Genomic DNA, 27,994 nt, shown 5'->3' on the forward strand with positions numbered 1-27,994 from the left:
CACTTTTGAATTCCAGCAATTTAAGATTAGCAACAAACATGGAAACAAAAATTCCTTGAAAAGGGAAGAGACAATGACATGAAAATGATCAGTTTGACATTTAATTCCCCTTAAAATACTGATTTTACTTGAGAATGCAGCACATCATCATACAGTGCATTACAACAAACAAGAGTCTAAATGGTCTCAATTAACGTAACACGCAAAGCAGAAAAATCTACACACTGAAATTGTCTGAATGTGATAGACATTTTAAAAAGTTACAATAATTATTAAAAAGCTCTCAATAAAAAGTTTAAACACATTTGAGTTTCAAAAGGATATTTTGTACATTTTGGAAAAATATAACATTTACTTTACATAACTGAAACATAAGTTATATTCTTTGTAGTTTGTAAGCTTCCATTACTCATACATTCTCTCGTACATTTTCTTTTAATAGATTATTTTCTCCAGATTGTACATCTAATGCAAAAGCATCACTATTCTGAAGAAATGCTTGTTTCTGCATTAGTTTCCTGAAAAGTCCATTTGGATTTGCAAGTAGTTCCTCATGTTTTCCGCACTCAAGGATTTTGCCCTGACCAAGGACTGCAACAGAATCAGCATTCTGAATAGTAGACAGACGATGAGCAATAATTAAGACTGTCCTCCCTTCCATCAGCCGGTCCAGAGCTTCTTGCACTAGATATTCATTTTCAGCATCTAAAGCACTAATAAGAAATAAGAAGCAGAAGGGGGTGGGGAGAAGAGGGTATTTGTTATTTTAAGGACAGGTTAGTTTTGTTTGCATTAGGCGTATTTTGCTAAAACACCAAACACTTGACACGGTTGGTGAAGCTGAACGAATGGAACTGCAGGAAAAGTTACACGAACATGTGTAGTGCACACATCCAAGTTATATGAGTTACTTGTTGTCATATGCAAAAATATGCATGAAGAAATAATACCAAATTAATTCAGTGAAAAAAGTTGTGCTGCACTACAATCATCTCTTTTACACTAACAACTTCATCATTTAAACTAAAGGTACAAAAAGATTTTGAAACATCTGCTTCAAAGCTAAGTTGCACATTACAGAGTTAACTGAAATACTGTAATATGCTGTACCAGCTATCCCTTCCACTCTTCATAAAGAAAGCTCGTATCACAGGTATCTTAATACATTTACCTAGAAAACACCTTTTTTTTTTTTTTTTAGAAAACACCTTTTTTTTGGGGGGGGGGGGGAGGAGGGGGATGGAGGAGGGGTGTGCAGGGAGAAGTCAGATGCTAGATAATTTGCGCAAGGGCGTGCAGATAAAGGAGATGGAACACTACCCAAATCTCAGTTTTACAAATAGATCATTTCTAAGTTTCCATTTTCTTTCTTACCTTGTTGCTTCATCTAACAGAAGAATTTTAGGATTCTAAAGAAGAAAGTAAAATTGGTTACAGTTACACTTCGACATCTGAATATTCATATCAATAGCAACAGTATTCATACAGCTGAAAATTCCAAGTACATATTTCATCAAAAGAATTGGGTGTCACTCAAAGAAAGCATTACTTTAAGAAGACTACATGCTAAGAGGACAAAACGGAAATAACTCATCTTCAAATTTTGCAAGCTAAAGTAACAGAACATATTAACTGATCACTGTTTAAAAGATACAAACTAAACATACTGCAGTGGGAGACAATTTTTAATGTACAGTCAGCAGCACTGCAGTATGACGTTCAATTTCCTATTCACTGCTGTTACACAGATCTTTCACAGGAGTTCAACTACCCTCTGCTTGTAGTCAGTCTACTACATATAACTGTCTAGAATCAAAAAATATCAAAAACCTACCAACAAGCAGTACTTCACCATAGCTTAAATACATAGTATTTAAGAACTCTTCCCAATTAAAAAACAAAAAGACCAGCCGCATTCAAATGCCTAAGAATTCTTTTCCGAACTACAGTATAAAATCCAAACTTCCTTCTCTTTCAGCTAAAGTCTGAAGATTTTACTATCAACTTACTTGATCAAGAGACAGCACTGCACCCCAACACACATGTCTCAACAACTCATTTTTTACAACTTTTTTTTTTTCCAAATAAAGTTTCTACTCCTATGAGTTGTGCTTGATGTGAAATGCAATTGACTTTTCAGCATTTGTGGTAAAAGAGAATGGTACAATGAAAATTTCCCAGTAATCTAGCAGAACTAGGCATGCTAGAGTGCTATAGAGACCTGGGTGATTTAATAGGAATCTAGGTTGGCTTCAACAAGGCTCAAAGTTCCAGCTGAGTATCGGCTCCAGGCACACAGCCTGCCTTAAAGCTAAAACCATGCCAACCCTTGAAGAAAAAAAAAAGGCATGATGTTGTGCCTGAACTAATGTCACTCCAAATTGAGACCAGCTCCCCTCAAAATCAAGACTGGGCATCTATAGCACTGGTAAGCTGCAAGCCAAAAAAACAACCCATAAAAGATCTGAAGAGAGACTGAACAAAGTTATATTATGTAAGTTTACTAACACCATATTCTTAAAGCCTTCCTTCATCCTTGACATGGTCTTATGAAAGAAAGCCATTATACTGTGATTTACTATCACTCTTGGCAAGAACTATCATTAGAAAAACATGACTGAAAGACAGGAAGAAGCGCTTACATAAGTAAATTTTCTGTATTTAAACCAATCAGACCTTTCAAACTCCCTGATACAAAAGATGTAAATTTATATATATGTACATATATTTTTTTAAAAAAAGATTTTTCCAACCCTCCCATCGAAAGGCTTCCTCCTCTTTAATCCTCTCACCTTCCCCACAAAGTAGTTAAGTAGTTGTGCAGTCTTACCTTGAGCAGAGCTCGAGCAATAGCAATTCGCTGCTTCTGTCCACCTGGGGGAAAAAGTCAGTAAATTCATAGATATAAAGTACTTTTAACTGAAGGCCGGAACACAATTAGGCACGTGCAATTTAGGAGGGGAACAGAAATGTAAGAAGTATTTGTTAATATTTATGGTGGACTATGACTTGCAGAAAAGACTAATTAACAAAAAATAATAGAATTTTGGCTTCACTCTGTAGCAGCAAGATTTCTTTAGGATAAAATAAAAATGTACCTGAAAGTAGAATGCCTTTTTCTCCAACTACAGTGTCAAACCCTTTCGGAAAATCTCTGATAAAACTAGCAGCATTAGCTATTTCAGCAACTTTCTGAATCTCCTCTGCAGTCACTGTAGATGGATCCTCTGCACCATATGCAATATTTTCAGCAATAGAACAGGAGAATAGAATTGGTTCCTGAAAAATTCAAAGATGTACATAATATGTCGTATTTGTAATTACATGCACATATTGTCTATATTTCAAATAACATAAATCCCACTTAGAAGACCCAGCATTGTGTGTATGTTAAAGTTCATTGATTTAAAAACAAAACAAACAACAAAAACAAAAACACAACAAAACTCTCCTAACAATAAAATGCGCAGTTGAAAAAAATAAGTATTTTTTTTTTAAACTGACAAAACATGACATAGCCGTCAATTCATAATATTTGAGGAAGAATTCAGAAAGATCTATTCATCCAAACATCAGAAAATCTCCCTTCATGTTTTACTACTTATCATCATGTACATACTGAATCTTCTCTTAACTACCTCTACATAAATTTTATGGCATTTCGTGCGTTTAATTAAAGCTTAAAATAGAATAAAGGATTGTCAGATAGGACAAGTGATGGGAAAATGTCTGAAACAAGGTAAGTCTGCTCTGGTATAACATAAGTAAGAAACATGCTATATAGTATGGAATCTCTGGTAACTCCAGCCTGGATAAAATGAAATACATTCAAAAAGAAAAATGTTAATATGCCCACAGGAACATCATTTTTGCACAAAAGCATTTGGTGGCATTACTACATAAAGCAGATGTTTTGAAATGCAATGTATACCCAGTTAGAGAATTGTGTTTGCAAGGAAATTACACTGAGCACAGGTCATTTTTCATATGGTTGTGTAAAATATGATTGTGTAACTGCCATTAATACAAAACATGACTAAATGTTAAGTTTTGTGTTGCTTTCTTCAACAAATCAGAGCAAACATCAAGGTACTTGAACCCATATAATTTGCGACAGTGTACTTCCCAGTCTCCACATGCACATTTTTCTTTTCAGCAACTAGTTTGTATCTCTCTAATTAAATAGACTACAGAAAAAAAACAGACTACAGAATAATGGGGCTAGCTCTGAATACTTATTTTTAGAATAAGACATGCATAACAACAGTTACGGTGAGAAGGAGGAGCTTTATTGTTTTCTCTGAGATGCAAGATTACATACTGCTAAAAACAAGAAAAGTGAGGCACCACAAGTTGCTTAGACAAAATTATTTCATTCATTTAGAATTTTTTTCTTCCTCACCTGACTTACTGTTCCAATCTTTGTCCTGAACCACAGTGGATTTAACTGACGAATATCAAAGCCATCAACAGTGATAGTACCTTAAATTAAGAAACAGTAAAGTCAAGTGTGTTCTGACATGTACTGGAAAAGAGGCGGAAAGAACAGTTGAGAACAAAGACCCCTGGGGAATCACAACCTGGCATCTTGTCAGGGCAGATCAGAAAGGCAAAGCTATGCAGGCACCACTGCAAGGTAATTGCACACCCCAGAGGGAAGCACGCTACATCAGTGGGATAGTCACAACAGGACCTCAGTGCAGGAACCCTCCTTGTTTATAGGGTGTATCTAAGGCACAAAGCATCATTTGTCAAATGAGAGCAACACTCAAAACATACCTGAGATAGGATCGTACAGCCTCAGGAGAAGGGATACAATAGTCGATTTCCCTGTACCACTTGGGCCAACCAGAGCCATGACAGAGCCAGCCGGAATGGAAAGGCTGAAATCTTTGAAAATGGATGCTTCTGGACGTGTCGGATATGCAAACTCAACGTTCTTGAATTCCAAAGCACCTCTGAATGTGGATTTGCCTAGTGTGATTCCCTCTATATGACAGAATAAAATAGAAACATTTGAACAGAAGTAAAAATCAGCTCAGACCTCCTAGACCTGCTTTACAGATACTCAGTATAAATATCTGTCTCCTCATTAAACCTAGGGATAGCTGCAAGTCACAACACCGGCCCACAGGGATTATATTTCAGCCATGATTGAATCAGCGTGGGGCACTGCTCACGCCTGACTGCAATTTCAGGTTGCTCACCAGCAGTGAAGCCTCAGGCTGCTACAGCAACAGGAATAATTTGCATCTTGCTAATATGTAACGACTATGGTGTTTGCTTCTAGTACAATCTGAATTTTTAAACATATTAGAAGCAATTTACATTTGTCAATTAGGAGCAATGAAATAAAATGACACACTGTTGAAGGCCAAAGTCCTGTTGCCATAGAAGAGATGCAAAAAGATAAACATTGCAAATCCCTTACTGCCCTCTCACTGAGCCACAGTCACCTGAAATGCCCTCCCCTTTGGACAAGCGCGTTCACTTTTCACTACCTGTTAATTGCTTAGCATTTAAGCAAAAACTGTCACTAGAACAAAATTGTTGCTAGGTTTGTGCATAAATGGCTAATTTTACGACTTGGATTTTTATAAATTGGAAAATATATCATAATAAATTCCGGACAAGAGAGCATTCAAAGGCCAGAGGCGTAATTCTTATGCAACAGTTCAGAGAAACTAAGGTTTCAGTTTGTGAAATACCATAACAAACCAGCATGAATGAATGATTGCCGAAGTTAAATAAAAGGAACTTCTTTCTGGAACACAACATTTGACTTAACAATTATCTTAAAGAAGTACCACAGTACTGGAAAAAGCTTAAAAGTAGATAAAACAAAGAAACACAATTTCTTCAAGCCCAGGTATATCCCAACAAGACATGTCCATACAAAGTTAGCTAATTTGACAGTGGTGCAGCATTACCAACTGACAGAGTTTCGCTCTTGAAATTCCTACCAGTTTTGGGAAAACTGGCAGCACCAAAGCAATACCCAAGCAGTGTTCAGCTGAAGCCACATCACCCCTGAGCTTTCATTATTTTCAGATGTAACCCCCAAGCAGCCACAGCAGATGGTATCACATGCCCATTTGGTTAAACAGGTAACTGGGAGAGGAAGATGGAGAGGGAACTCAGACACTGATCACTAGCAGTCAAGATTTTTACTAGCCATTCTGTTCATAGAGCAAGCCATTTCGACCGCTTCTCTTTCTCCCAGATTCCTTCCTCTTCCCCAAGCTTCAGACTTTCAGTTTAATGGTAGCAGCATAGAAATGGCAAAGGCAAGCACGTGCAATTTTAAACTCCTTCCTTGACTTTAAACTATGGACATACACATTGTAACTTGTTTGCTACCTAAAGCATAACAACCCATAAACCCTTTACTGGGAAGAGAAATGTATTTGCTAAATCCCCTGCTAGCAGCCAAATCCTTACTATGTCAAACCAACAAGTAATCACTTATCTTTATTCTCAGTTACAGCTATTGCATAGTCTATTACATGGCCTGCAACACTGAAATCTACTGCAATACAGGAAGTCTGGCACCACAAGTCCTTCCTCTACATATTACTTGTAAAAATATCTAAAAGCTATATGCAGGATTGTGCTTGATTTATGTTTGGATTATAGAGACGGGGGAAAGAAAGACATTATCATCAGTTCTTGAAATATTTGTTGTCACCAGAAAAAATAATATAGCTGGAGTTCAGTCAAAATAAAACCTAAGCAGCCAAGACAGTAGATATATCAACTATAATTGTTCCTTGAGACAAAGGTTTATATCCTTTCTTAGGTATTTAGTTTATAGTGAAAGGAAACCTAAAAGAAATTTTCTCTAAGCCTATGCAACGTAGATGTCTGAAACGTTGTCCAATTTATTTTCACTCTATACAATAAATAACATTTTCTGGATTGGTATAATTAAACAATTCAATACCTTCAGGGGGAAAGCCAACTTCTTCCCCAATACTACTGCTTACTCTGCCCCGATACCACCATAAAGATGAAGACCAATGAAATAATCCATATTTAAAAAAAAATATCACATCCAAATGATGATGAAATCAACAGTTGCACTACGTCTATATAGGGCACAGCATGCTGCAGTGCAACACTGGATAATTCTCTGTCATGGTAGGAAGTTTAAGGTAACTTCCTTAGTAAAGACAGGAACGTCTAGCTATCCCTTCCAGTTGGTGGTTACCTCTTGCGCCAATGGGTTTTATTCTAAGTCTCTACTTCCATCTATTCGAGACAATGGTACTTTTAATTGCCTAAGTAAGGCCTTTATGCACTGAAAAGCATCCTACAGACACAGGCTTGCAGCTGTGAAGAGAAATGAGACAAAGCCCAGACTGTGCCTTGGTGTCAGTCAAATTAAGAACCCCAGTAATTCCAGTACAGGGAAACAGAAGCTGGGAAAAAAAAAAAAAAAACAACCAACTGAAGCTGAGTATTTCAAAAACACCCCTCTGCATCAAACAACTCAAAGATAAAACTCAGTTCCCTAAACCATGGCTCACTCAAAAAATCTGTTAGGTCTGTTGAATGTTTTCTCCTCTTCCTCTTACGCTAGCCCTTACAAAGTTTCCAAATTAGAGAACCAGATAAAGATTAGAGAGTAACTACAGTGCTGACAGCTCACCTAGACTCTACTATATTGCATTTGTTATCAGCATGCAGAGCTGGACAAAACTTGTGTATGATTTCTGCTTAATGCAATGCAGCTGATGAAAGAAAAATTCACACAGAAATTGTCTTCTACAAGCAGCTCAGTGAACTACTTTGAAACAAGCAAAAGCCGTTTATACACTGGAAGGCATCGTGTGGCTTCTAAAAAATAGAGCTGTGAATTAAGTGTTGCTGACAAAAAAAAAATTACACGGGCAAAAAGGCAGATTTATAGATGGTGTTTGCGTATCTTCTTTTGGGAATTTGACAACTACATCAGCAAGTTATTCCTCTATAAAACCTAACACCTCTCAAAGGTGAGCACTTTTTTCTGTAAACCTACTGATAAAAACAGATGTGATTTCAGACATGCAAATCTATCTTTAGGCCTAAAGCAGCCCACAAAAAGTCAGATGTGAATGACTGATTTGTCACAAAAAATGTTTTTCTTCACACTCCCAGCAATGTCAAGGACATCAAGGACATTACCTCCCCTTCAAAACTTCTTTGTTCATGGCTTAGAACACTGTAGTTATATCAAAAAAACACTATGCCCATGGAACCAGGTCCAACACCACACACGCCAGGCAAGGAGACTGCCTGGTATGGCAAGCTGCTCATGCAAAGAGACCCATAACTCCCCTACCCATGGGTGATTTAGGTAAACCATGTGCCAGAATGGCTCTTTCCCCCCTCTAAAGAAGAGGGCAATGTGGGCAGTGCTACTGCGAGGAGAGGGCCGTAAATTATTTCAGAAGTCACAATTGCTGTACCTGTACATCCTATGCTCTCCCAAGAAGGACTTTCCATCTCGGCTCCCTTCCTTCTTTTAATTCCCTAGTCATATCTTAGCCCCCCAACTCCTACAGCAGAAAAGCTAAAAGTTCAGTTTGGCATGCTGCTCAAGGGCATCAAACTGTCTGTGCTTGCAAGTGAGGTTTCAAGTTGACGCTAAGGAACCATTTTCACTGGATTGATATGAATTATTTTCATAAACTTGATATACTCTTAATGAAAAATACCTGTTTTTGAAAGCTTCTTTTTTCAGACTGCTAATTTCTTAGCCATTAGAGATGCGCATGGTAAGCCTTTTAGTGAAAATACGAAATACAGCCATCTCATACAGAGCTCCTCCCTTCTTTTTCTTCCTTCCACTCTTAACTCTAAAGCTGATCCAAGAGAAAGCGGTGCTGACATCAAAGCAAGGAGCTAGAAATGAGCATGTCCTCAGTCACATAACTTTCAAAGTAATATATTTAAAAGCATATCCTGAATTAGTTAAAAAAAGGAAGAAAACAAAACAAAAGAAATTTTGAGCTTAATTAAAGGAAATTTTCATCATCTGTTTCATAGTTAGGAAAAGGCAGAAAAGTTACCATTGTATCTTGTTTCTTTCTGAAAATTTTAAGTTAATACTACCTTTAAGTATTACACACCTCTTTCTGAAGTACAGAGGAAAGTCAACCTATAAACAATAACAAACCAAGGACCCACCATTAAATGGAAGTTGGGGCTTCCTCTCAATAAGTTCCCATAGACGTCCACCAGCACCTAATCCTTTCATTAGTTCGGAATAAAAGGAACTTAGACCTAAACAAAATCAGAAGAGAATTATGAATGGAAGACATTAGGAGACATTAACTTTGTGTTATATCAACATTGAAGCATTGGACACACACAGGGGATCTCTTACTCCAATACATCATCAGACTTGTTGGTTTGAATCCTATCTAGTCTCACTTGAGAGCTACCAACAACCTTTATTCACCATTTTTTGTATCTTTGAAAAAAAATATCATTCTGAAGGAAACAAATTGAAGTTAAAACATCAAAGCTTGTGTCTATTCAAAAGCAAAGCATGCTTTGCGGAGCACTATCTGAAAGGTGGCCACACAAGGCACTGGCCTTGGCGAGAAGCTATCTACTTGGAAGAAAAACCCAAACCTTCTGCAGTCTATAGCACAGCATGGAGGAGAAGGCATGAGTCTCACACAGCCCCTTGAAACTGAGACACCCAGGTTTGCATATTCACAACCACTCATAAAAAATAAGATTGTATAATATGGACAGCAAATACTAAGTAGAAAATGTTTTCAATTTTCGCCACCTGTCTTCAGTGTTTGATAGAAAACACTTACAGTAAACTATTGTAAACAGAAAACGCTTACAGCAAACACAAGAAGGGGCAATGTTCCAGATTATACGACGAACTTCACAGCTCACTGGATGAACTCCTGTATGTACTGATGATGACATATACTAAGCAAACTTAGCGCTCAGCAGATTTCTGTTTGTAGGTGTCAAGGAAGGCAGGCACCTTGTGGCACAACAGCTTTACTTCTGAGTCCCCATGATGTACATAATGGAGGGGCTGGACTGTACAGAGCTCACAGTTGACAATGACACAGTTGAGAGCCTCTGGGTAAGTAGTAAGGGACAAGCAAATGAGGTGGATTTTGCTGTGGGAGTCTATAGGTTACCCAGCCAGGATGATAACACTGATGATTTATTCTTCAAGGAACTGCCACCAAAACTTCAACCTTGAATATGGGGACAGCAGACTTCAGGTTGCTCAGGGAACTAGTTAGCAGGATTCCCTGGGAAACTGCTTTTGAAGGCATTGGGGTCTATCAGTGCTGGTCAATTTTTAAGTACCACCTCTTAAGTACATAGGAATAGGCAATTCCAAAATGCTGGAAGCCAAGCAGGCAGGGCAGAAGGTTGACTTGGCTGAGCAGAGATATTCTTCTATGGCTCAGACAGAAAAAGAAAGCGTACTGCCACTGGAATTGAGGTAGGAGGACTACAGTGTTGCTGTTTGCCAGTGTAGGGAGAAAGTTCAAGCAGCCAAAGCTCAATTTGAGTTGAAACTAGCAAGTACTTGTGGGGGACAATATAAAGGACTTTTTAAAACATGTTAACAGCAAAAGGTGGACCAGAGATAATATTGGTCCGTTACTTGATGAGCATGGTCACCTCACGAAGACGTAGACAAAGCAGAGATGGGAGAACAGCCCCATGGAAATGGGTCTGGGGGTTCTGGTCGATGACTCATGTTCAACTTGCCAACGGTGCACCCTGACAGCCAAAAGGAAAAACCTGGGGTTTATCAGGCACAGCACTGCCAGCTGGTCGAGGAAGTGATAGTCCTGCTCTGCTCTGTGCTGGGGCGGCCTCACATTGAGCACTGTGAGCGATTTTGGGTGTCACAGCACAAGGAGGACATAAAACTATCAGAGAATGTCCAAAGGAGGGCTACAAAAATGAAGGATCTAGAGGGGAAGATGCCTGAGGAGCAGCTGAGGTCCCTTGGTTTGTCCAGCTCAGAGCAGAGCAGACTGAGGGGAGGCCTCATGGCGGCCTGCAGCTCCCTCACGAGGGGAGCGGAGGGGCAGGCGCTGAGCTCTGCTCTCTGGGGACAGCGACAGGACCTGAGGGGACGGCCTGGGGCTGGGACAGGGGAGGGTCAGGCTGAGGGTTAGGGAAAGGTTCTGCACCCAGAGGGGGGTCGGGCACTGGGACAGGCTCCCGAGAGCAGTGTTCACGGCACTGAGCCTGTCAAGTTCAAGCAGCACCTGGACAACGCTCTCAGACATATGGGTTGAGTTTTGGGTGGTCCTGTGCAGAGCCCGGAGTTGGACTTAACAATCCTTGTGGGTCCCTTCCAACTCAGGATATTCTATGACTCTGAGAATGAGCTCTGTGCAGAACTGTATTCCTCAATCACAGAATGTCCTTGGTTGGAAGGGACCTCTGAAGGTCATCTAGTCCAGCCCCTCAGCCAAGCAGGATCACCTAGAGCACATTGTGTAGGATGGCATCCAGGCGGGTTTTGAGTATCTCCAGAGAAGGAGACTCTACAACCTCTCTGGGCAACGAGTTGCAGTGCTCTGTCACCCTCACAGTAAAGAAATGCTGTGATATGTGCATATTCAACTCGTACTTCCTGTGCTTCAGTTTGTGCCCATTGCCTCTTGTCCTGTTGCTGGGCACAACTGAAAAGAGACTGTCTCTATCTTCTTGACACCCTCCCTTCAGATATTTATACACATTGATGAGGTCTCCCCTCAGACTCCTCTTTTCCAGGCAAAACAGGCCCAGTTCTCTCAGCCTGTCCTTTGTACAACAGGTGCTCCAGTCCTCAAAACATCTTCGCAGCCTTCCTCTGGACTCGCTGCAGTAGTTCTATGCCCCTCTTGTACTGGGGAACCCAGAACTGGACACAAATTAATCTTAAGTAGAATTTAAAAATATGTTTTTATTGCAGATATTAGTCAAACATATTTTTTAGTGTGCCTAACATTATTTTTATATCTTTAATATTCATTTTTCCCACATTTTCAAAGTGCCAGGTATCTGTTTGTTGACCAGACTTGAATGATTCAAAAAGAAGATAGGGGTTTTGGTGGTTGGAATGGGTGCCACAGCGACTTTGATATCCACGGAAGCAGGTTTTGTGAATTTTGCCTTCAGGCACATCTTTGTGCTTCCCACGATATCAGGCTTTGCCTTAGAAAATAGGAGTACAGATGAGCTGCACTGCCCTGCCGATCTATCAGAAGCAACACTCATTTTAAAGAAGAGCCCTTCCAATCAGTTATCAAGCTTCAAAGTACCTTATCTTCATTTTTGCCTGCATGCAGTAGTGAAGACTGCTCTCTCAAAGAGATGAACAGTTTGTTTCTGGGCCAGTAGATTACAGAGTCTGAGCTTCAGAAAGGAGTCAGCCAGAAAGGTAAAACAAAAGGTTAGCACCAGAATGTAGTGTTCTGCTGGCATTTTATTTACTTTTTCCAGCTCAAGACGCTTTTTATATTGAGTTACAGGTAAATTCTACATGCCTTTCTAACTAGACTGCGTTTAACACAGGAAACCATTTTAAAACAAACAAACAAATACTATTTCTTTAAAAAACATGCCAAATATCTTAGTTTAGATCCAAAGAAAACAAGAGCAATACTTATCTATTGCATATCCACATTGAAAAAAATAACCTCTGTATTCTTTTGGGAACATATAAAGCTTACATTAAGTTATAAATTACTATTTTCATTAACTCTTCATAAAAAAAAGTATGATTTCTTGGGAAAATCATTTTGAGAAGACGTTTTAAGTAAGCCAGATCTTTTAAGAGCTTCTTCCCTTCCGCCCCCATACTGACGATAATGCTTTGATGTGAACAAGATCTAATTTCTTATTCCATACCTCCAATACTTATTCCAACCCAGAAGGCATACATAAGGAACGAAGAGAGTTCACCAACTGTCATGTAGGCATTGCCCATCAGTAATCCTCCTTTGTACAAGACTGAGAGGACAATTAAGTTTCCAGAAAGACCAGTCTAAGGAAAAACAAAAAAAAGGAAAAGTGAGATTTGTCACACACATCCTAAACTTCATCCTCTAAAATGCTGTTTCAGAATTTTCCTTCTAATAAAACAATTCCCATACTAAGTGTATATATAGTTTTGGAGTACTAAGTTAAATTCAAACAAAACCAACTCTAACCCCAAACGAGCTGACAGCCCAACAGAACAGCCCAGCAGCACTACGGTGTGTTATCCAACAAGTGTTCAAAGAACAACCCCACCGCCCCTTTTAAGAAAAAAAAAAAAAAAGAAAAATCTCATTCCTCGTGATGGAAAGGAATGCCAAACATTGGCATAATTCAAGGAGCAGAGTTGATAGTCTGCAGTTAGGCTGCAGTTTTAACTGTTAAATGTATTCACTGCAAGCGGTACAGAAAAATGCAATCCCATCCCCCCTCCCCTATCCATGCACTCCCCAGTTTCCTTGGCACGGGTGCTCATCTCATCAGGAAGCCAAACCTGTAAAACACCAAAGGTGGGTGAAAGGTTTCCACTGGTTTAGTTCCCTGAATAAAAGTTATGGGCTTAGATAAATAGTGCCAGGGAAGGTGTGGGGCAGAAATTGAGGCTTAAACTTGCTTTATCATACCACTTCATCTTGGGGTGCAGTTTCACAGCAATTTAGACTGATTTAAGTCCAGTATTCCCACACTTCTATGTAGGTTCAATTTACACTCAATTCATTTATTTGCAGATTTGTAAGTATCCTCGTGAATATTAAAATAATTGATGCTTGGAATAGCATGGTTGGTTTCTTTCATCAGGGCATACTTACTGCTCCAAAGAAGCCTGCCCGAGCTAGTGCCTCTTTTTTAGCCAACTGTAGCACATAATCAACTTTATTGGTGTATTTCTGCATTTCAGCCATTTCTTGCCCAAAGGCTCGAACTGTTCGTATGTTTCCAATACGCTCTTCAGCTAACTAGATTAAAGCAAAAAACAAAAATACACGCAGACACAGAATTTTGAAAGTTCATATTATAGACCATTCGAGAGTTAAGCCAGTATCTCCAAATACATTCCTTCGGATACCACTGGAAATTTTCTCGTGCCCTCCTTGCAGTTATTTCCTGAAACAATTCCACTCATTTAAACAAAGCAGCACTGGGAATTAATTTAAACTAGTAATGCCCCATTCCAACTCCGTATTTTAACTTATAAACAGCAAAGTAATAATTCTAAAATGACCTCAACTGTAACCAGTTAGACTAAGTTGTTAATAGACATTGTGATGGTCTGACAAAAAACAAGGCCCCTTTTGGGATTAAAAATATGAGATTAAAATATAATTATTCATCCACACCCCATTCAACCTGAAGATTTGAATAGAACACTAAAATTGCCTGTTCATGTGAACTCCCATGCATGGTTTTCAAAGACGTGAGCTTCCTTTTGATATAGGACAAGGGAGATGAATAGAAGAGAGAACTGTTGTACTGCAGAGTCAATTTACACAAGTCCTATTCAGGACATTCCAAGTTTACAACAGCTGACAACTACGGCTATTTTAACTATGAGTTTGATGGCTTCAAGCTAATAACCATAGTCCGAGAAAAGTGTTTGTCAGACCCAGGTACTAAATTACACAGGGCTTCACAGATTGATTTTTTTGATGCTGTCACACAGTTCTAGCCTAATCTCCTTATCCTTTCCACAATGCACATTTCTTAATTCCCAAGGCACCTTATGATGTATGGATAGTGGGTTTTTTTGTTTGTTTCCCCACCCCACCCCCCAAAGCACTGTTGTTTTTGAGATCTATGGATAAGTGTTAAAGTTTAGCTTTCACACTGTCCAGGTGCAAAACTACAGGCACAGCAGGCCTTAGGGCAACGAACAGTACAATTATCTTCAGAATATCTGTAACTTCAGAGATGCTAACCTAAGTACACTAGAGCAACTTTGAAGTTAGCTAGAAAGTTATCTGCTACAAGATTACCTGTGTTGCTTCTGCAAGAGAATCTTGGGTCATTTTAGTAAGTTTTCTCAAGTATCTTCCATAAATCACAGCCAGGACAGCCAGGGGTGGCACAATGCTCAGAACAAATGCAGCAAGGCTAGGAGACACAAAAAACTAGAAGAAAAAGGTATGTATCAGGGGTTTATGTTCAGATTAAAAATAAGCCACTGGAGTACTGAATTGCAACTTCCCTCACTAGAGTTTTCTGAAATTAGTAAGATTGTAATTTAGTGCTGCCACGCTTTCATTTATCATGTTTTATTTCTTCCAGGCGAAATATCTATTCCTCCATAGCATTTGGGGAATGTATCCCATGGCTAGAACAAAGGATTAAAAGTCAAGTGGTCTGGATTTCATTTCCAGCTTTCTCAGTGGTTCGCTGTGTGGGCTTAGCGAAGTGTCTCAACCTGCCAGTAAACAAGCCTACCAGGAAATCTCCTGGGAATGCTGAAAGACACAAGCTATTACATAGTTTCTGAAGTGCTGTCACAACTTTTAAATAAATGGTGTAATACAGAAAGTTCAAGTAGAGAAACATCATACAGTACTTTGAGGTAACTGAGGAACAGGTAGAGTCACCAGCACTCCTTGGCACTCATGGTCATAACCTGGAATAATGGATTTAATGTTGCAAAACCTTATCACTCGTAACAGCAATCATCATTAAAGCTCCTAAATGGATTCTTTTCATGATTTCTTAACATTAGATCTAATATGTTTTCACTTCATTTTGCTTTCTGTAATCAAACCAGACAAATCTCAAAAAAAAAAATTTCAAAATTGATTTGACAGGCTTTATAATTATTCTATAATAATCCCTCTTTCTAGGTAATCTTTATAGTCCACTTTTTAAGACTGCATCACAGTAGCATTTTTAAGCAAGGTGTTTTATATATGGTTATTCCAGTTAACCTATGGTACCATAAACCTTAGACTCTATTGGCTTAGATAAAGACAGAAAACCATACTTGTTATCAGCAACAAAGCATTAAAGCTTTAAAGCTTCATAATGGAAACTGTTACCTGTTTCTAATAACATCAGTCTTGGAAGTTTTTGTTTGTTTATTTGTATTGAAATTTTTTGCTCTCTGTTTTTATCACTAGGTAGATGGCAGAAGTTACCATACTTTCATTCAAGATAATTGCCACCAGCATATCTTCTCTCAGATAAGCATAACAAAACTCATACCACAGAAACCAACATGGGAAGTCAGACTTTTATGTAAACCAACTGACCACTGCGGAATATTGACTGGTGCACTGCACCAAAGTTTTTGCTAACATGCTTTCTACCTAAATATAGCAGCAAGGGACGTGGTTTAGTGATGGGAGGCTGATGGTTGGTCTTGGTGATCTTGAAGGTGTTTTCTAATTGAGATGATTCTAGGATTCTATTATATGATTCTATGTTCTTTATTAACAGATTAAAGCTGAAAGACTACCACTCATAAAAATCTTCAGTGGTAATTTGAAGTTCAGTGCTGTTTTTGCTCACCTAGGCTTTACCCAGAATCAACAAACTTCAACGACTTTCACATCAGGCCCCTCACACCTTATTCTACCTACAATCATGGGAACATTATCACTTATTTTAATATCTTCAGTAAGAATGGAGTTCAATTATTTGTCTATAATTTCACTTGATAAATTAGGGAAACAAGAGTAGTTAATTTCAAACCTTCGTTCTCCATTTTTTGGCTCCATATTTTGGCTCATGAATAAACATCAAGTGGCTATAAGCACACCATCTCTTGCAATGCAGCGCACAAAGGTTATTGTATGCGTTAATAACGAATGAAATACACTTGGATCCAAGAACACACAACAGTTGCTGGACTGAATGGCATTCACACATTACCAAACAGAAGCGAAACAAAGATGAAACTGCAAGAAGCAACAAGCAAGGAGGAGACCACCCTACCATCATTCCAACCCCCACAGATGCCTGAGCTGCTGCTCTGAGCCCATCGGAAAGGTTTTCGGTCAGCGAACGGCCCAAGAGCGCTGTATCTGAAGATAAGCGGTTTATCAGCTCTCCTGTTCTGGTCTTGTCAAAGAAAGCAGTTTCTTGCTTCAGAATAGAGGAGAACAAGGTTGTTCGCAAACGTTTCACAATTCTTTGTCCTGTCAGAAACAGAAGGCAGTCAAGCATGGCATACAAGACTTTACACACACCAGCCATATAGAAATCGCTGAACTCTACAACACTGAACCAGTCATGTTACAGAGTTTTAACATACCACTGGAGGGGGAGCTTTGAGATATCACGTAACAGTAAACAAAACTGAACAATTATTTCAGCATGCTTATCTTTTCACTATTAATATACCTTTGATCTGGTAAGAAAAGGTACTGATTCCATGACAATTTCTTAGCCAGTGCCAAGAATTCATTTCAGATCACTAGATATGTTGACTCTGTGAAAACAAGGTAACTCACAGGTCCACTTTTTTGTTTTTACCTGCAGTCTGCATGAGGTAGACACGAGTAGCATTAGCAGCAGCACCACATAAAAAGATTCCGCTCAGCAAGGCACACAGGCTGGACAGGCTGTCCGTGAAGTCTTCGCTGGGATTTGTGTAAATAACGTCAATAACTTTCCCCAGAAAGAAAGGGGCTGACATGGTAATGACACTGGAAACTGTCAGAAAGCCAACAGCAGCTGCAAATCAACATGGAAAAGGCAAGGAAAAAGAGTCTGAATTTGCAAGATCGTTAATAATACATATGAAATACTTTTTCTCTTGAAATTTCTATTAAGCTCATGAGAGCCAGCACTAAATAATCAACATTCTTTTAGGCCCCATTCTGAATGGGATATTTTAAGTCACTGTAGAAATTAACTTAGGCAAGGCACGTATTAAAATCCTGAAAGCCTCTCCATATAATCACAGCCCTGGAATTGTTCCTTTTGTCTGACATTTCCCCTTACGCTCGACAAAGTTAACTTTCCACACTTAGACAGCACAACAATCAGTAAGTTTTCCATATCTCACAAACAATCCTTCACTCTAGTTTGGTTTGTATTTCATTATTCATGTTTATTACCATATCATCATATTAAGGCTTCCAGTAGTCTGAGATAACAATGGACTGAAGTAAAGATCCATTTGAGAACCTTCTAAACCATACAATTTTACTTGCAAATAAATGTGTTTTACTCTTGATGGGCAAGAATTTAATACATTTTTGTTTTACTCTTCACTATTGCTGGTCTCAAAGAAAAACAGTGTACGTACAAACAGAAGTCTGTTGGAATTGCAAAATCACCTGTGTAACTGTTTGAAGTTGTGTCACAGCGTATTAAAATTGCACTGGACCAAGACTTAGCCTTACGAACTTTATTCTGCAAAGAACTTTCCTGAGCCAAGAACACAGCTTGATTCTGAGAAGGCAAGCCAAGCCTGAAAGGCTGAGAGCTAGAAAAAAATCCTCTTGATTGGAAACTGAACAAACCTGATATGAAAACCACTGAACCACAACAAACAACGCCATTTATACAGCATAATTTTCAAACAGCCAACCCCACACTTTGAGCAACCATTCAAGGGACTACTATAAAACTACTAGCAGATAATGTCTTTAAAGGCAAAAAGGAACTCTGTTGCAAATCCTGGAGTTGTCCCAGTTTTCCTTCCATTTTAATGAGCTTCTGTTATTGCTTTTATTATGACAAGAGCAGAGAGCCCCCAGCAGTGCACTGCTGTGAGCAGTATGCCTCACATCTGTCACAGAGGCTGTGATGCCCCTTACCACCTCCACACACACACACACGGAAAGCTTTGTTTCAGTTTTTACTTTAAGCGTAAATACAGCTGTGCATTTATGATGAAGAATTCAAGGTATAAAGAACTGCATACCCACCACCACCTGAAGCAAACGCTTTAGCTTGAAGCTACAGAAACTGTACAAAGCCAGAGTAGAAAGCAAAAGACTGCTGCTGCAAACCTATGTAACCCATGACACAGACAAGTCTCATGAACATATTATTCAGTAGCTAAAGCTTCACACAAACAAGTGACCTTATTAGCAGGCTGGCTGCAGGGCTGTATTCAGCTTGTGAAGCAGCAGGGAAAAATCCAACAAGGCTGGGTCATCTCCTGGCAGGAAAAGCTGCTCTATAAGACAGGGGAAGACGGTCAAAAGCATTGCTTTTACAGTCACAGTGCTGTGTAGCAGCTCGGTGTCCATGAGTCCAGCCCTCTTCTCAGTTATGGATGGAACTGGACAGCTACATACATAAATATTCAGCAAAGAAAAAGGAGCGTACAGCTAAAATTCCTCTACGCCTGCCTAGTGGTACGGCATTCCTGACTTGGATTTACCTTCAGCTCTTCTTCATTTCATGAATAGCATGGATTTCACTGTAATTACCTCCAGCAGCTTTAACTGAACCAAAAGTAAATACCAGTACCTAATGCAAACTGAAGACTACTAAACTACTGCAATATCAGTCAAAGTGTCAAAAATATATGGGAACACTGCAGCCCTGAAAATGAAGGCTCACACAATCCAGAGTGTTATTTTTAATTTTCCCCTTAAGCAGTATGCACGTCTATAACAATTTAATCACAAATCACATGCAAAATGAGGTTCCATAATTGAAACTCTCACTTTGATTACACCAGCGGAATAACTAGAAAATTGCACAGATGCCAAGCTGTTGATCTTTTTTTTTTTTTAAACTGTCGACTAATTAAAGAAAAAGTAATCAGCAAACAGTCCTATCTCCCCGCTCAAAGAAGAGCTGTCACTGTGATAAGTGGCCAAAGGGAGGAGTACGAGGTGTTCAGCAAGCAGATACGAAGACACTTCGGTGACACTGGAGGCTGTCATTGACAGAAAAAAAGGTCAGAGTAAACTTTATAGCATTCATTTCACACAGCCTACTCTGTTAGCTAGAAGATTGTGTCAAATGAAATAGTGCATTCTGGAAAAAAAAATATATAAAAACACATATATATTTAGAGAACATCAGTTTTGCAGGCTATGAGATGAAAAAGAAAATGTGAAGCAAATCAATGGGACTTACAAACCCAGAGCTATATCAGGTGGACAACAGAGGCAAAGACAAGGCGACCTGGCTCCAGGAGCAGCTGAGAAGCCCTGCTGGAAATCTTAAGCAAACATTTTGCTCGTCTGCCTGCACAGAAACCTAGATGGCTGTGCAAAGTGATGCCTTTATCACTGCAGAGATCAGCATGCTCTCTATTAAAGCTAAAGTGTGTTTGCTTTTTGACAGCAGATCTGCAACTTCATTTCACTACAGACACACTCTTGGCACAGAGGACTGGCCACCAACTGATAAACTGGGGCATTTACGAGCAATAACAAGCCAGAGCTATCAGAAATCTCTCTTCAGAACAGGGACAGAGTGACTCCGAAGGGTCATAATACCCGTTTTCTACATGCAAGAACACCACCAAGAGTGCTATGAAAATCTCTAATTTTACTGGTCCTTACCAGAGCATCCCTCTCACCCCGTACAGTATGTGGAAGAGTACAAAGCGAAGAAACAGCCCTTCTCCCAGAAAGGCTTGCAAGCAATTTTAAACACAAATACGTAAAGATTTGACCTCAGATGAATCAAGATCATTCAAGTCAATCAAGGGACAAAGAACATTAAAACAACGCAATAATGATGCTTGGCAACACATGTTGACACAGCAAATGAATGCAGTACCTAGCTTTTCCTATTCAGTAAGGTTACAGATGTTACCTCCCGGAATATTTCACGCATTTTCCTGGTTTCATTTGAACATGAGCTGGCAGGACGGAGCTCTGCATTTGTGAGAGATGCTCTTCTAGTAGAAACTGAGAACGCTTGTCCTTTACTAGTTATCCGTGCAGTTTTATTCAAATACATAGGGACTTTTTAAGATTAATACTGAATTTCCACAAATGCATTTGGCGTGGTGAATAAAGTCTACTATCGCACACAAACGGAGATCAGGCCATTCATTGCTATTTTATAGTAGAAAGGCCCACTGATAAATTCCGTGTTTGTTGGGTAGCTGAAGTACATTTCTGTCTGGGGAATCCTGGCCACAAGGAATTAGTTTTGGATTATGCAGGAAGGCTGAATGGCTGTTATCAACACTGTGAAGAGGCAGTTCTGCAAATAATGATTTCAAGATAGAATCTTCTTCCAGAATACACTGTCAGCAATTAAGTATTTTCTAATAGTCCTCTTTAGATTATTAAAGAACAACTCTAATACTGTTCTCAGGAGAAATACAGTGTGTGTCTGACAGCACAGCTGTATAAGACACATCCAGTACATTCTGGAAAGCTGCTAGCCCTTTTAGTGCAGGTGTGTTAATTTACAGGTGTGGTCAATATGCTGAATCTTGCAAGTTACTATTTTCTATGATGATTATGGGGTTTAGAAAAATTTTATTGGAGGATTCTAAAGACAGTTTGATGTGGTTATTGGATCAGTGTTTTTTTTTTTTTTTTTTAAGCACAAAAGAACAGTTCAAGTTCCAAAATGACAAAGACTTTTTTTTCTTTGGTACACCAACAATACCGTTGCACAACTTAAAATATCTTTAAGACAGCTCAGGAAAAGGCTGGCATACTGTGGGTCATCTGACTGACCAGGATTATACAACAACAGTTTGGAGAAACTCTCAGAGAAAATTGCTGTGGAACAGAAATTAAATGAGATGTTATTTCAAAGGTATAGCCTGTCTCTCTTAGGAATAAGATCAGGGTCTGAAGGGCACAGAGAGATAGATGCCAGTGCTGGAGAGAGCCCCAGAGTATCGGCTGGGTGCATCCCTTGTGCTCAGCACATTTACATGATGCAACTTAGGGAAGTCTATCATCTTGAAGAAAGCCTGCTCTTCGAGTCATGACATGTTCGGGATTCACAGAAATCATCGTAAGGAGCTCCTCACCGAGGCTCCCGTGAGCAAGCAGGACTGACCTGCCAGGAGTCCTTTGCTACAGAGCAAACGAAATAACAACAGGCTACAGAGGGTTTGTAGAAGAGCTTTCAGAGAAGATACTTAACGAGAGAGGCAGAATACAGTGGTTTGAGGAAGCCCAAGCAAGGGAGGAGCAAGTAGGACTGCTGCTTTGCACAGGAGAGGAGGAGGAGGAGGCAGCAAGGCCCGCTGCCTCCCTGAAGGCCCTTGCACAGCTGTGCAAAACCTGCGCCTGAGAGCAATGACGGAGGCTTGACTCGAACCGACTGTAAGGAAGCGCCTGCACTTTCTCTCAAGAAGTATGGTATCTCTGTTTTACAATTCGTTGTTATCAACACACACAGTACCTCAAGCTGGTCTTCTAAGACACTCGCAAAGAGCCTGTCACAAACAGGCCTCTTCTTCACCGTATTCTGCCTTTGTGGAAAACCTTTGGAACCCACACACAAAACGTAAAACCACACACACAGAACATAAAAGCAATTACTTTGCTGGAGCTAGGGGAGAGGAAAAGCTTATTGTCCTATCAAAACCCACTACAAAGGGATGGCCCATTTATTTACCCAGGCCAGAATCCCCTGTATGTTTTCAGCACCTTCCCTGGGCTATTATTTCAGGAGAATGGACCTGTCTGTAGTTCAGGTACAGCAGAAGTACAGAGTTCACTCAGAAAAGCCGGAAAGTATTAGAAGTTTCTTAGTATTTACCACTATACGTTAAAATAGCTTAAAAAATAAATTATGGGCTCACAGTGTTTAATCAGAGATATTTAAAAAACAGACTTCCTTCCAATAGCAAAGTATTTAAAATTTCTATTTTGTTTTCTCATGATATTGATTTTCCTCAGCTATAAAAATCAGCCAAGCTTCTAACCACCAAACATTGGAAAGTAAAAAAAGTTATAAAATAACTCCAGGTTTGCAGGAGAAGTACGGCTTTTTTTTTTTTAATTTACTTTTGACATGTTTAAAATGAAAGCACTTAACTTGTTCATATATATCTTGTGTAGAAGACAGTCTTTACGTCAGACCAATCTAGCAATTATTCCTTCTATCTTCACAGTTCACTCAAACAGAGAGTGCAGCAAAGACATTTCCCAGACAAACAAAGTCCTAAGCCCCTAATCGATGACAGAGGCCAGCAGCTACTGTTTCTGCAACGTCCTAGCGAAACAGCTTCACTAACAGTTCCCCACCAACTTAAGATAAGGAACTGTCACCAACCGGCCAAAGAAGTTGATTTTTTTTTTGTGATAAAGCTACAAGGCTGCTCAAATCTTTTTTTTAAGCTCAATAACAAACCCCAACAAAATCAGAAGAAAAGCTGGGGGGAATTCAGAGAGGGAACTGAGAGGGAATTCAGCCTCTTCAATTTCTACAAAAGGCACACGGCACATGAAAAAACAATCAGCACGTTACCCCTGTAAATATCATACATACAGTAATTACAATTTTAAAACCACAAGAATTGCCTTCAGAAAATTCAAGGTAAGGTGCGATTGCTGAGTTGCTTTTAGACAAGCAGACCGCTTTACAGTATCGCAATATAGTACCAGAAAACAGTGGCCACTCACGCGGACTTGAGAAGTGAACCTAAATTTCGGCCAGGAATGTCCCAGCTACTGGGTGGCAGCACGAAACAGCAAGATTTACAAGCGCCGGGTTCAATCCAAGTTCCGAAGAGAAGGGCATGCTGGTGCCTCTAAGCCTTGGCTCCCACCAGCTTCCTTCCTGTTATGCACAGTACAGAATTAATTTGACTCACCATCAAGGTTTTAGTGAGTGTGTGAAAACTGATTTTTTTCAAAGACGTATCTGTCTTTTAGTTAATTTTTAAATGGAGAAGTAAACACATATCTTTAAAACGGAGCGTGGATTGCCTGCTGATGTTCAAAATCATGCTGCAAAACTTGGAAGAACAAAAGTTTCAAAATTAAACCATGCAAGTGTTACTACAAGCTAAATACATATTATTTGCCTGATTTCACTTCCTAAAATAACTAAAAAAAAATAAGTTTTCAAAGATACTCCTACTCAAGTACTTGACATAATGCTTGTACAAGATGACATTTTTTAATAACTAAAATTATGGTCTTCCGGTAGTAATACTCAGAACTGATGCGCTCCATATTTCTACCTGCATTCTGTACAAAAAAAGATAAAATAAATTCAAGCTGTTCACTACTCCAATCAAAGGAACTAGTAAGTTATTAAAATAGTTTCTGAACTACATTACAAAGAAATGTAAAAACTTCAGGTACTCTTGGGTACAATATTTTGATCTTATTTTTTTTAAATCGTCTTTCTTTAAGAATTGTTTTTTATAGCAATTTATTCCTTATTAAAAATTACAAAAGGAAAATCTACAGCAATTCAAGTATTCCTCATTCAAGTATGAGAAAGTGCATCACCTGGCATAACTTCAAAGTACAGAAGAAACAGATTATGAACAAGGCAGCATTCCTCTCATTTCACGGCAACCCTAACTCATAGGGAAAAAGCTACTAAAAAAGATTCCCAAAATTCTAAAATGAAACTTACAAAATAACACTTTGAGCACATCTTTAGAGAAGACCTGAGTACAAACCGAACCTTCTTACTTCGATTCAATCCGTGTTATACAGGAAAAGGGCACACTTTGCTGTTGGATTAAAAATTTCTAAATTTCTTGTGCTTACCCTGCAATTCAATAGAGCTATTGTTTACTTGGCGTGCGGTTTGGATGAAGTGCAACAGACAGATTCTCACAGGGAGAAACAAGGAGGTGGGAAGAAATAAAAAGGATCATTTTGAAAAGGCATTTTTGTGGCCTCGCAAACATAGTGGGATTTAGTAATTTCAGCGATGGCTATATCCTGCTCCCTGGGAACTGAATTTAGCTGAAGACACCAGTTTACCTGACTGCTCGCACAACATTAGATAAAGAATTCTTGAAATGACTCTCCACCTTTGTTAAATCTGGGAGGTATTACAGAATTAAAAAACTCGTAATTTCACTGCACAAAAATGTGGCCACTAATGGAGTAGATTCCCATTGTAGTATTTAATCATCTTTTTACCCCTGTTATTAAGAACTACTAAATTTAACAGACGTGTCCTGTTTAAGCTGTACCCAGCTCTAGGAGTAACTGAGGATGAAAGATAGGGTATATCACGCTGCGATAAGTGTGCGTGTGTATTTTTGGCAGTACAATATTTGGTAATTTTCACTTCTATTTTCCCTTCTAATGGACTCTGGAGGGCCAGTACCTCCTTCTGTGAAGGAACTATTGCAGGGGGTGCTGCATGCCAGTACACAGCAATGTCAGGCCAAAGCACACCACTGCTTCCTGAGCCCGCAGATGGGGAAGAGGCTGTGTGTAAAACAAGATGAAAATACCTCCTCTGGTGCCAGCCAGGGCAAGTCACCTTCCCCTTTGCTTCTGCACCTCCTCAGCTGACACCATGTCCCCCCCCTGCACCCATCCAGGTGAACCTCGTCTTGCACAAGCTGCTCTTCCTCACAAATCATCCTCCCCTGCTCCCTAGCCCTGACATCAGTGCAAGGGCTCCATCCTCTGAGGCTGTGAACTTCAGGGTGGGATGACACGGGGCAGAACAGCCCCTGCCGCCCGGTATTACGGAAGAGGTACACGACTCCACGGGGGCAATGCCATAAGCCTCTGTTACCAGCCACGGGCTGCGTAACCTGCAGGAGGTCTGGAAGAGCTCAACTTTCTTGCAAAACAAAACTGCACCTGTAAGCTTCTTAAGAGATCCCATTGCATTTGCTACATGGGCTTGAAGAGGAAATTAAATGTTTCACCCTAGATTCATTGTCTCACACTGTGAAGCCATTAACCTTTCTCTTTCCTTAGAGAACACAGGTAAAAGATGCTGAGTTTGTAAGGACTAGTTTTGTAGTATAAAGATATTACAGGAACAAGAGAAAATGTATCTTAACATGTGTTAGATACAACGCACATATGTGATTTCCTTACAACCACCTACAAGAGCATTTTTACCCATATTTTTTATTCCCGCTCTCTAAAACGACCCAAGGTACCTTCCTTGTTTGCTTTTCCATCTTCTCACTCTATTACAACTTCACAACAGAAGTTTTGCTTTAATTAATGTGTCAATAAGGAAGAAAAATTTTACATAAACTCACTTTGTTCCCAGAATGAAGACAAACAAAAAAGTAGTTATTACTTCTGCATGTTCTGCACCCCCCCCCCCCCCCCCCCCATTCTCATGAATTGGTATTATCAAGTTAATTAAAAAAAAAATAATTCAGGCCATTTTGTTATCTCAAAAGATAAAACTGCATGTAGCTGATTTTTAGTAACTGCGGCAGTCAATTTACTTAGATAAAAACATCAGGATACTGCACAGGTGATGGATACTTAGCCCTATTTTAGAACACAATTGCACACTATTGTACTCAGTGGTAAATTGAGTTCTCAGCTAGCTCTGAGCCTCTGAACCCTAAAACCCTTCTTTAAAACAACTGGGCTCTTTGTTTTTGCAGATTTTGCATGGAAACAAACAAGAACCTCTCTGGAAGTCAGGAGGCAATCTCTGATCGGTTCTTCACCAAAATCCGAATAGGCTGAACATTAGTTACTGGCAAAGGGATTTTAATTTTTAGTTCATAAGCCAGCAAAGAAAAATAACTGCGAGCAAGACTGAAGCCTTACTGAACACCACTTTTACTCCCTTCATCCATCAATTTTTCCCTGCTTTCACCCCGCACACACAAGACAACTGCATTAGCTGCATGAAGCAGGTGCTCATGACATAGAGAGACCATTTTTTTTTTTAATATTAATTTGGATCCAAGTTACTTTGGCTGTGTAATGCTAATACATAAAGAGGTTCTGTAGCTACCCACTATGAATAAAAACTTGCAAGAGTATTTCACATTCCTCAAAGACACGTCTTCGAAGAAGCCTACCCACCGCACCTCTTCGCTGTTACCAAATAAAGGTAACAGAGAGGAACACCACTTATCCACAGTGGGAAGGAACTGCTCGAGTGCTTTGCAGAGCCCTAACGCTGCCACAAAGCACACACATGCCCCACATAATTAAGGCGTTTTATGTTTTGCAGCCCTACAGGACTAATGCCGCCACATAGCACACGAGCTGCACACCATTAAGGTGTTTAAAAAAGCAATAAAACCCACAACCGTTGGATATCGCCTTTTTACGAGGAGCTATTATGCCATGATCCCTGCGAGAAGGGATACCGCGAGCAGTTTGTTTCTACTCGGTGTAGAGGACGCTGAGCTGTGAGAGGTGCAATACGTGACTGTGGAGCTTGACTTCACCCTAGAGAAACCCAGCAGAAGTAAAGCATTTTAAAAGCATCTTCAAAAGTTTTAGGCGAGCAATTCCCGGCAAACGTAACTCGGACTGCTGTCACACAGGCACCCTGCGGACTCCCACCGCACAGCCCCGCGTTGGCCGCGCGGGACTCGCCGACCTCTCGCCTCCCCCTCGAACCGAGGATCCGGAGGGCGGCTGCGGGCGCCCCCCCGCCCCGCCCCGCGGCGCCCCGCGGCCGGTACCTGTCAGTCTCCAGCGCTCGGGCTGCGCCAGGGCCAGCAGCCTGCCGGCCGGGAGCCGCGGCGGGCCGCCGGCAGCCTCCCCCCGCCTCGGCCCGGGCGGCTCGGCGCCGGCGGCGCTGAGGGGGCGCGGGGCGCCGCCGGCCGGCCGCGGCGGGGCGAGGAGGAGGAGGCGGCGGCGGCCCGGCGGGCACGGAGGCGGCGGCCCGGGGGGCGCCCCGCAGGCGGCGGCGGAGCGCGGCGGGGCGCTGAAGGCGGCGGCCCGAGCCCACGGGGGCGGCGCCGCCCGCCGCAGCAGCGGCAGCAGCCAGGGCAGGCGCGGCGCGTAGCCCGACATGGCGCTGGTGGCGGTGCCCGCCGCGCCGGTGTGCGGCAGGAGGAGGCGCCTCGCAGCAGCAGCAGCCGCCGCCCATGGGCCGGGGGCCGGTACCCCCGCGGCGGCCCGGGCCGGGGCCGGCCCTGCGGCGCGCTGATAAGGCTGCGGTTGGCGGCCTCCTCCCGGCCGCCGGC

At 40.6% G+C, this 27,994-nt stretch overlaps 1 protein-coding gene across 2 annotated transcripts; it reads right to left on the reverse strand.

Annotated features, from left to right (window-relative positions):
• Positions 1-85: 85 nt before the first annotated feature.
• On the reverse strand, positions 86-27,989 carry ABCB10 (ATP binding cassette subfamily B member 10). Of its 2 annotated transcripts, none has more exons than XM_066994054.1 (13): positions 27,488-27,989; positions 17,467-17,667; positions 16,927-17,129; positions 14,985-15,119; positions 13,821-13,967; positions 12,883-13,018; positions 9,172-9,267; positions 4,780-4,989; positions 4,403-4,482; positions 3,099-3,279; positions 2,831-2,874; positions 1,375-1,409; positions 86-713 (listed from the first exon to the last, which is right to left on the reverse strand). In XM_066994054.1, the coding sequence occupies exons 1-13, from the start codon at positions 27,819-27,821 to the stop codon at positions 410-412; spliced, it is 2,106 nt and encodes a 701-aa protein (XP_066850155.1). In that variant the 5' UTR covers positions 27,822-27,989; the 3' UTR covers positions 86-409. The 2 variants fall into 2 exon arrangements, with proteins under 2 accessions (XP_066850155.1, XP_066850156.1); XM_066994055.1 differs by lacking the exon at positions 27,488-27,989 and adding an exon at positions 19,028-22,829.
• Positions 27,990-27,994: the final 5 nt, after the last annotated feature.

The sequence above is a fragment of the Anser cygnoides genome, chromosome 3 (assembly GCF_040182565.1).
Source record: "Anser cygnoides isolate HZ-2024a breed goose chromosome 3, Taihu_goose_T2T_genome, whole genome shotgun sequence".
Taxonomy (NCBI): Eukaryota; Metazoa; Chordata; class Aves; order Anseriformes; family Anatidae; genus Anser; species Anser cygnoides.